The 10,846-nt window shown below is 39.6% G+C and overlaps 1 protein-coding gene across 1 annotated transcript in view; it reads left to right on the plus strand.

Moving 5' to 3' along the window:
• The window catches only part of C11H13orf42 (chromosome 11 C13orf42 homolog), a 28,087-nt gene extending 17,757 nt beyond the window's left edge, over positions 1 to 10,330 (plus strand). The window contains 3 exon segments of the mRNA XM_028526847.2: positions 6,880 to 7,027; positions 9,035 to 9,275; positions 10,156 to 10,330. Of these exon segments, the coding sequence (XP_028382648.2) occupies positions 6,880 to 7,027; positions 9,035 to 9,275; positions 10,156 to 10,330 (564 nt within the window).
• Positions 10,331 to 10,846: the final 516 nt, after the last annotated feature.

Consider the following 10,846-nt stretch of genomic DNA (forward strand, 5'->3'; position numbering starts at 1 on the left):
TATTTAGTTATGACAGGTAACACCAAGGTTTAGTTACACTAGAGTTTATGACAAACCTCTTCCTTTTTCTTACATGTTTTGAGCTGATTTTTTTATCTCCATTTTCTGCTCCACTGGTGGTTAATTTTTTTTTTCTTCAGCTCTGGCTAATCTACCATTTAGCTTATCTATTTGTATGTGAGTATGTGTATGTATGTATTTAAATTTCAGTGATTATACCTTTTTCCAAGTTCTTTTTCCTATCTATAATTCTTGTTTCAGAAACTTATATTTAAAAAAAAACTTCTGTTTGATTATGGGTATGCATTTCCTTAGATGCTCTAATATAAACAGGATAAGGTAAATATCTATTTGTACTTGGACTTGAGGATCAAAAGGATGGCAGCAGACAAAGTGGATGAATTAGTCAAAGCTCTTAAGGTTTATCTTTAAAAGCTCTTTTTAATATTAAATTGCTTGTGGATAAATTTGAAGTGTTTAATTTCACCCAACTGAATGATCCAAGGGAAAATGATATGTCCAATCCAAACTAACTCCATATTTGATACTAGAAATTATACCTCAATTATATTGACATTCATATTTCCAGGTATTATTAGTTCAAGAAAGTATTATCAGTACTCCATGAAGACAGGGGTACAGTGTTCTCAAAAATTATCAGATAAAATCCAAAAGTATACATTGGCAACATGTAAACTGGTTAGAGAATAAAAACATTAGGTAATGGCATGTGTACAGCACACATTCATTCATTCAACAAATAGTTCTTACTCCATGCCAGCCTCCAAAATAGGTGTTTGACATTCATAGACAAAAAGATAATTCATCTGCCCTTATGCAGCCCATACCATAGTCTGAAGCTACAAATCTCAGCACCACTGCTAGTACCACACTGGTGTATTGAGTTTCCTTGGAAGAGAAAGAGGTAGAATTACAACCAAGTATACTGGGATTATGTATGTTGTGCAACCTATCTCATGAACGCAGAGACTGGCAGTGAGTATCAACTGAAAGTCTTATTTGTCAGAGTCATTTGCCAAGTCTATCTCAAAGAAAAGGTCTGCTGGGAGCTATGAGAGCATAATACCATGTGCTGTGGTGTATTATTCACATAAGGCAGAATGTGAGCACAGAGGAGAGGTGCCCAGAACTGTTTGCTGCAATGAGTAAGTTGGCCCTCTGAAAAAGTAAAAAGGATTGACAAGTAAGAGATGAGAAGAAGGCTGGATGTTTACTGGTTGTCCTCTTGGCTTTGAGTGTGTTCAGAATGTCCCCTTACCTTAACCTCTGAAAAAATATATATTTCTGCTTACAACTGGAAGTTTATTTTGTCAAATCCAAATCTCTTGCAAAGAAATACTCACAGAGCCCAGAAAAAAAAAAAAAAAAACTAGCAGATTGGAGAAGACCACATACCCTGAAGACAGGTGAAACCAGCAGGATGGGGGACTCAAATTAAAATGAGAAGTACAATGAAGTTTGGTTTGAAAAAATTAAAGGTTTCCATCTGGTCAAAGTAATCTGAGACCCCCGACTGGGGACAGGGAAGCTTGGAAAATGAAAACCCTAAGGCCACTGAAAGTGAATGTGAAACACAAACTGGAGTAGAGTTGGATAAGTAATACAGATGTTTTCAGAGGAAGTTCCTTCTCCTTAGGGATGCTGTAGGGCTGATGAAGGAACACAAGCCCTGTGAAACTCAGGTCTGAACAAGTGCAACAGGATTGCAGGCTGCATTACATTCAGACTTTCCAAGGGAGATGTTAGACCATTCTGGGCTAGAAAAAAAATCAAGGTTGGGAGGGAAGCAACTAATTTACACCTGGAGATCTGAGTTTAGAGAGGGAGGACTATTTTGAATCTCTTTCATGAGTACTGATGGCATCCATTTTATACCACCATCTCTTTGTAAAGCAGAATTTTCTGTGATATTAGCCTGAGTCCTTATCTTTGAGCCTCAGTTGATGCAGCTCTTGTGCTGGTGTTCTTTGTGAGAGTCGACCAAGAGAATGTCTTTGTAGAGGTGGGAAAAGCCCATGGCAGCTGAAGGAAAGCTAAAAAAATCTCAGCCATGGGTCTCTCCTCCATGCCAGGGTTTCTACAGACTGGTGGTTTTCAACTGCTGTGCATTAGAATCAGTTGATTATCTGAAGTAATTGGTCTGGGAAAGGGCCAAGTATAGATATTGTTTAAGAGCACCCCAGATTCTGATGCCTAGCTGGGATTGGGTTGGACCATCAAAGAATCATCATGCCAAGCTGAGGGAGAGGCATCTCCTCACTGCCTCCCAGGCTGGCTTCTTAGACTTGGTCAAGGACTGGTGCTTTCATTTACAGAGAAGAAAACCAGGACTAAGTAAGAAGGAAAGCAATTATTTATTCATTCACCTATCTCATTTCATGAAGGGTTTGATGAGAACTGGTAAGGGTAGTTGGGGCAAGGGAGTAAAGGAAAGCCTCATTTTATGATGAGACTGGCTCACACCAGTATGTGTGGATCAGCCACAAATAATGTCACCAGAATGCCCCAATATCTCACACTCCAGCCATACAAGGATCCAAAAGCTCTTAACAGAGACAAGTTTTCTAATGCTAATTTATTGACTTGCCAGGGTCCAGCCTCAGCGGGTCTCAGGGTCCCTGAAGGAGGAATGGCTAGGTGAAGGAAACAGACACAAAGTGGGGTTCTAGAGGACAGCCAGGCTTTTTAGGCCTGACTGACTCCCTGAGAAGAATCAATCTTTATTTTTATAGGGGAGGTTATACAATATTCTATGGAGCAGGTGCATAGTGTAATTATTAAAACAGAAATGGTTACCATAGAAATAACTTTGAAAAGTACAGAAGGTTTTACAGATCAATCATGTTAAACAAAGGTTATTTTGACCAAGAGGGTTATCAATCAGCTAGCCAACAAAGCTATACGGGCACAAACTTTTAAGTGCTAATTAATAATTAAATGTCTACTAAGGTTCTATAGATTGGCCTAAAAAAGGGTGAAAGGGGTGATTTAAAAGTCAGCTATTGTTTATTGAGGTTAGATTGTCTAAGTTAGGTAAATGGTCTTTTGCCTAGGTCTGTTGACTTATACATCTTTGGGGGGGCCATGTTTTGTATTCGTGTCCATGTATTGTGATTATTATATTTAATTTAAACTCCTTCCTTCTTTACCCACCTGGTCCCATCAATAAACATTCCTGTCTAGGGTATGGGAGGGGCAGTGGCTCTAATAAATCTTGAGATTTTAAGTGGTGACTCCTTAGGGAGCATTCCTAGCAACAGCTTCCTCCAGCATTCTGGCAGCTGGTCTGTTCATAGTTTAATTTTGTCCTTAACTTTCCAGGTGGGGGAAGTAGGCAGAATTAGGGTTGTTAGGGATTTCTATTCTGTGGTCAATAAGTCATTTCATGCAGAATCAGAAGAATCATGCAGATTTTTTGTTATAAAGCACAGGTGTCCAAAAATCCCACCACCTATTGCTAGCAGGGACAGGTATACAGGAAGAGATAGACAGGAGATCCAGCCACAATCTCCTCTGCTGTGCAGATGTGTCTCATCCATCCCAACTGTGTCAAGGGTCAGCTGTTGGTTGGCTCCCAACATTGACTGACTCAACAGAGACCTCAGATGTGGGATCTAGAAAATGAAACATTTCAGTGTTGTCTAAGGTGCTTGTCAGCATCTCAGGATGTTCCCAGGAAGGCAGTCTCTGTTGAGTAGAAAGGGCAAGATATAGGAGGAAGATATGAGTCTTGAATACTAAAGCTTGAAGTTTTGGAATTGATAATACATTCAAATATTTGTAATAATTAACAAGTTGCTACTGAAAGGGTCTTTGTCCACTAGTTTTGATGGACAGAGAGTTAAGTGGCTAACATGGTGATGTATATGCTAGTGGTTTATTTTTTTTTAATTTGTAAATATTATTCTTGGAGGATAATACTTGAGGAGGTTCAGGAGATTCATAAGAGGCCACAGTAAAGAGCTCATATTAACTCCACTAATGGTAGTGTGCTAATTTTTCCCTAGGCCTTTGATAGTAAAGACACCAAAGACCCTTCTTAATCCTCCTAAATGTAAGCAACTGCTTTGGGCTGCTCTTGCTGATTGCCAAAGTCTACTTCCTGGAGACATTGAGGAACGAATAGCTTACATCAATTATAAGGTTACCCAGATGAAAAAAAAAATTCATACCCACATGCAAGACTTAGACTCACATTGTATTAAGCCAAACAATGATGGTAGTTGCTACTGGAGACTTAGAGACATCCTCTCCATGTTGAGATGGATTTTGAGATACAAAAATTTATGGACCTAGCATTCCTCTTAAATAATATTTATCCTTTGAGGGGGGCTCAGTCTAGATTGTGTGACTTTCTCCATTCTTTCTCTCTCTCTTCCACTTCACAATAATAAAATCTCAAAAATTATTCGTGTAATAGTAGAATGAAGAGAGGGTAGTCTTCATGGAGAAAGAATTGTGTCGGCCAATTCCTTTTTTTTTTACATTTAGTATTATTTTTCTTTTTTAAAAGAGTTTATTTATTTATTTATTTATTTTAGAGAAGAGAAGGGAGGGAGAGAAATATCAATGTGTGGTTGCCTTTGACACACCTCCTACTAGGGACCTGGCCCACAACCCAGGCATGTGCTCTAGACTGGGAACTGAACTGGTGACCCTTTGATTCTCAGGCCAGCACTCAACCACTGAGCCACACCAGCCAGGGCCGCATTTAATATTATTTTTATTAGATTCAGGTTTACAGTACAGTGGTTAGATAATCATATACTTTATAAAGTGTTCCCGCTTGATATTTCCATTATCCAACTGACACCATACAGAATTATTACAATATTATTAACTATAATCCCTATGCTGTACTTCATATCCGCATGGCTATTTTGTACTTCTTAATCTCTTCACCTGTTTTACAGAGTCCCCTAACCACCTTCCCCTCTGGCAGTCATCAGTCTGTTCTCTATCAGTCTGTTTCTGTTTTGTTTGTTCATTTATATTGTTCTTTAGATTCTACATATAAGTAAAATCATCGTATTTGTCTTTATTTGACTGACTTATTTTATTTAGCATCATACACTCTAGGTTCATCCATGCTGCCACACGTGCTAAGATTTTATTCTTTTTGTGAACAAATTATATTCCATTGTATATATGTACCACAGATTTTTTATTCCCTTGCCTATTGTTGAGCACTTGGGTTATTTTCATATCTTGGCTATTGTAAGTAATACTTCAATGAAGCCTAGAGTGTACATGTTATTTCAAATTAGTGATTTGGGTTTTTTTGGATAGATATCCAGAAGTGATATTGCTAGGTCATATCAACCAAGTCTTCATAGATGAATAGGAGTGAGCCAGATGAGACATCAAAGGCAGAGGGATCAGCAAGAAAAAACACAAGGAGGGTAAAAGAATACTGACTTGCCTATATTGATGAGCCCTGTTGTCATCTGACTGCAGGGAAGATGCTGGTGGCCTGGCATGCTGTGCTCATATGGACTTTCAACTAGTCCTTCATCAGTCCTTCATTCCACTCCCAAATCTTGATATATTTGCTGTTGTCAAATCTGGAGCATTTTCAGTTCCCAAAGTTCAAAATGTCCCTTTCCTCTGCTGCTTTCTCCACCATTGAAGCTCTGGGATGCCAGTCCCTCTGCTCTGTTACATCAATTACCCTTTTCCTATTGCTTTCTAACTGCTGTAAGCTCTTGGAAATGTTTTTCACTGATGACCTCTCTTGTTCTCATCATTGGGGTTTCTACTTTTCTCCCTTCCTTGCTTTCAGTTTAGTGGGCTCTTTGAAGAGGGGATAATGATGGCATTTGGATACTTTTCCATTTTAAAAAAGAAGATTCAGATGTGTGTTGTGGTTCTTTAATATTTTCTGTAAGAAAAAAAAATCTTGCTTTAGAAGTGCTTTCTAATAGTACAAAATGCATACATCACACCAAAATCTTATACATGCATTTCCCTATATGCTAGTCTGTAGTTAATTCATATTTATTATTAATAACATTCTACTTTCAAAATGTCAATGTAAAATTTAAAAACTATACAACTCTACACATTGTCAAAATAGCCAAGGTTAACACATATTGTCCCTTTTGAGTTCTCTATTTCCTAAATTCCTCAGAGAACTTTTCATTAGCCCATGCACTGATCCTGTTCCTTTCGTTGTGAGTTCTCATCAAAGTCCCCCATGGTTCTTGAACTTCTATGATGTCAGTCACTTGTGACCATTGGTAGGCTGTTGTAAAGATGATGATGAAGAATAAAATCCTGAAGAAGGAAACAGGACAGAACCCTGAACCTGGTTAAGCACTCAGTAGATTTTTATTCACTATATATCTTATTTCTTATACTTTTCAAACAATTATACTAGTTTCTCTACAATTTTTTCCATGAATTGAGCCCAAGCTTGTCTACTTTAGGCATTGACAAATTTTAGTGAGTATTTCCAACATATCTTGTTCTCTCTTTCCTGCTGTGAACATCTCATCATCTACCTAAGGAACTGTATAATTACCAGATTAGATGTTTATCATTAGCTAAAAAGGAAGGCCAAAGATAGACTAAGTATTTTGCCTAATGGTCAATAACCATTCCTAACCAAGAGAGAAGCATGTCTTTTCATTGTTTCTCTCTTCCTCCTTGAGATAATAGGAAATCCATTGACCTACAGTAATGTAGATGTGGAGTATCTACCTTCTTTCCACAGAGCACTTGTCAAAATCACCTTTTAAACCCTGCAGATTTATAACTTCACATGCATTTAGTTTCAGCAACATTTAATTATTTTTGGCAGTTATGGCTATGAAGGTGACTCAAGCAACTCTCTTTCCTCCCTTTCACTTGTAACAGAAATCAATCCCTAAGAAATACTCACAGTTTAGCACGGACGTGGCAGAGGCCATTGCCTTCTTTGACTCCATCATTGCAGAGCTGGACGCAGAGAAACAGCCATGGGCGGCTGAAGCAGACACCATGAATGAGGACGTGGACGTTGATGGTGAGTGCCATTCCTGGGGGCAGAAGGTGGGTGGGTTGTCATCTCTGGAGTAGATTTATATGATGGGCTATCAAGAATCCCATCTCCTGATAACAGGGAAACTCACACCTACAAGTCAGAGCCTACCCCTGAGCTTGCTCTTCTATTGGTGGTTCCTTAGTTAGTTGTCTCTGTTGCTACTGCTTCAGCATGCCCCTTTAACACATGAGGCCATATTTGGGCAAAAACTTCCCTGTAGTCCATTGCCACATCTGAGAAAGGGTGAAACTTTTGTAAGACTCCATGAGGCAAAACAACAGAAAAATGTTTAAACAAATGCATTAGATAGAGAATTGTTGCTAAATGGGTATAGAGATAGTTCCAGTTTTGCAAGATGGAATGTTCTGGGAATCCATCATTTAACAAAGCAAATATACTCAATACTACTAAACAACACACTAAAACATCATTAAGGTAGTAAATTTTGTTATCTGTATTTTACTATAATTTTTAAGAGAAAATAGGACAAACTATATTTTAAAATTTATCTTCAGACCCTGCCTGAGCTAGGTTGGTTCTAGGGCAGTACCAGCTGTTGGACATAGCGCTTATCCTTCACCTACTTTGTCATCCCTCTGCACCCCTTCCTTCAGCCCTCCCTCTGTTTCATAAGTCATTACTCTGAAAGAATATGCAAGGCAGGAGAGGGTCAGGGTGCTTCCCTAGGCCCAGCATGGATAGCTGGAGAGGGAGTGGGGTGAGGGTTGAGGGTAATAGTTTTTTCCTTATCTAGGTATGTCATGGCTCTGGTGTGGAGTGAAAAATTCAACATATTCATGAGTTGAGCCACTTCTAAATTCCATTACTCAAATGTCAGCTTTTTAAATCTTTGACTTGCCCCTGCATGGTATAATTAATAACAATTTTATTCAGGGATTACTGAGGTAACAACTTTTGGTAACAATATTAAATAATTTTTAGTGCTTTATCTAATGATCAAAATATTATTGATCATTATATTCTTGTTGTAGTTCTGGCCTTGACTGCCCTTAATTTGTGAGATTTCAGATCTCACTGGGTTCTGCAGAATTTCACAGGCTACTGCTCCCACAAGCTCATTGTACCCTGCAGGGAGGCTGCCTTCCCCTCCCCTCCCTCCAAGACCCTTCAGTCCCTGACAAAGAGCACCTCTTTCCCCAGGAGCAGAGCCTTGGAATCCAGGGCATTGGTGAAAGGATAACAAAACCACTGAGGATGCATGTCATCTTCATAGTTATAATTTTTATGACTTTATGGTTTTTCTCTGATAACAACAGTAACATACATCCACTATAAATCAATTGAACCAAATGACACACAAAAACATAAAGAAGAATGTGATCTGTAATACTACCACACAGAGAAAGTAATTACTGTTAACATTTTGGCATTTGTCCTTGTACAAAGGTTTTAAACACAAATACTCAAACTCAATTTATTTTTTTAAAACAAAAACAGGTATTTGTCTCTCACCACCTGGCTTATTTCACTTAGCATAATGCTCTCTAGTTCCATCCATGCTGTCACACATGGACAAAACCAAGGGGGATGGAAGCAGGGGAGGGAGGTGGGTATAGCTGGGGTGGAGGGAGTGGTGGGGTGTAAATGCAGACAACTGTACTTGAACAATAAAATAATTAAAAATAAAAAATAAAGCTTTATAGCAAAAAAAATTAAAAATAAATAAAGCTTTATTTTTTAGGATCTCTTTTCCGTTTTGTCATCTGCTATTTTCACCTTAGGCATCTTTCCAGTTAGTACATATAGACATATGTTTTTATTTTTAATTGACACACAATTTTCAATTGTATTCCTACACCATAAATTCAGAGTCAAATCAGCCTCTTTGATTCTCCAGCCCTTTCTAGGAATTTGCTGCTATATATATGCATTTGTTGTAGGTTCTCAGCTCTGTTCATTCTCTCCATTGCATTCTTCTCCTCCCAATGATGAGCACTCCTTTATGAGGGCCCTACTTCTCTCTTTCAGTGGCCACCAGCTCCCAAGAGCATAGCTTACACTCCAACTGGATCCTGCGGGTGCCACGCCAGCACTCTGAGGATGTGGCTGTGCACTGTGTACACATGACAGATGGCCAGTTTCAAAGAAGCATGGAGTGCAGAACCATTGGCACTCAGAGGAGACTTGAGAGGCACCCCATTTACTTACCCAAGGCTGTGGAAGGAGCATTCAACACCTTGAAGTTTAAGCCCAAAGTATGCAAAAATGAGTAAGTGCTTGGGCTACATAGTATAACTAAGATATACTCAAATCCTCCAGACTCTTGGGATGTTCTTTAAGGTGACGAGCTGCCATCCTACACACCAAAAATTATTCTTGTGTATTTTGGAGGATGAAGGTCTTAGTTTAAAAAAACTTTTCATATTATAGACACTAACTTGGTTCACTGCTGTCACCACTCCTAACTATTGCTTCCACTCTGTATCTTCCCCCTCTTTCCTTCTGGCCCATTTAGTCCTCATGCTTTGTGTCATCCTCTTTTCTTATCCCCCCTAAGTGCCACAGATACATTGTATATAATGAATTTTTAATGAGAGTTCATGGTTTTAGAGTGCATAGCACCATGTGGGAACCAACATCAAACCAATTAAATGCCCATGCCTTAAAAAGATATTGGCCAGGCTCAGGTGAAGAACTTGCTGGCTGGACACCTCTTGCCATCTTTCCACCATTTTTTGGCCTCTTTCTCTCTCCATATCCTTCTCTCACAAGACTAGTGACTATCCCTAGCCCAAAATTCCTGTAACCTATTCATTCAGAACAGTAAGTGCTCTCTTGTTATGGCCAACTCAGGCCATAACTGGGAGAACCTCCCTGTTTATACAAAGGCCATTCAATTCTGATGGATTCAGGAGTTTTCTAAATAGCATTTACCTCCCATAACAATGAACCAGGATCCAGCCTTCATCATCCTCTTTTCTCCTTCAAGCTCAGCTTGAGGTCCAGCTGAGGTCCATCCACAGCCCCTATGATAACACCGCTTTGTCCTCCACAAAGCCCAGCACTGGTCTCCACTGGAGTGGTAAATCAGAGCACCCCTTCTCTGAGCCAAACTGAACTTACTCTCTCTTCTGTCTCCCTCCTTCCAGCCTAGGAAGCTCCAGGCAGATCCTCTTCAACTTCTCTGGAGAAGACATGGAATGGGATGCAGAGATCTTTGCACTGGAACCACTGGCATTTCCAGGGGAAGACTACTTTGAGACAGAAAACCCCAAAGGGCAGTGGCTGCTTTGAGAGAAACTTCAGGAGTGGACAATGCCATGATTTCCTCAACGATTCAGCTTGGCTCAGGCTGGGACTCTGAGATGGTATTTGCCTTCAGTGCAGAATGGGGTGATTGGTAGAGTTAAAAATGGAAACCATAACAAAGTCAAGTCCATGAGCACACTGCTGGTGCTCAGTTAGTGCCAATAATACCCACAGCCTCCTAGAGAACATGCTTTTTGATACTTTGGGAGCTGAGCTTTCCCCATACAGGCTGGTTAGTAGGTAGTAACAACCTCGCTGGTAGCAGAAGGAATGGAAGACTTTGGGAGTATTCAGGCTCAACTCCTGGCCTTCCCTTGCCTGTTCCCAGCTCTCCATACATCTGTACAGGTGGCTGCCAGCATCATGCTTTGTACAGAAAATGAACTCACCCAGGAATTTCTGGGCCAAAGTTTTCAATAAGAAAGTTCCTCTCTCTACAGGTCTGTACATACTGAGGCTGACTTTTTTGGTTCAGAATTCAGTTCAAGAAACAGCTCCTTTCACCTTAACACTTTTCATAATGTTCTGGAA

The sequence above is a fragment of the Phyllostomus discolor genome, chromosome 11 (assembly GCF_004126475.2).
Source record: "Phyllostomus discolor isolate MPI-MPIP mPhyDis1 chromosome 11, mPhyDis1.pri.v3, whole genome shotgun sequence".
Lineage (NCBI taxonomy): Eukaryota > Metazoa > Chordata > Mammalia > Chiroptera > Phyllostomidae > Phyllostomus > Phyllostomus discolor.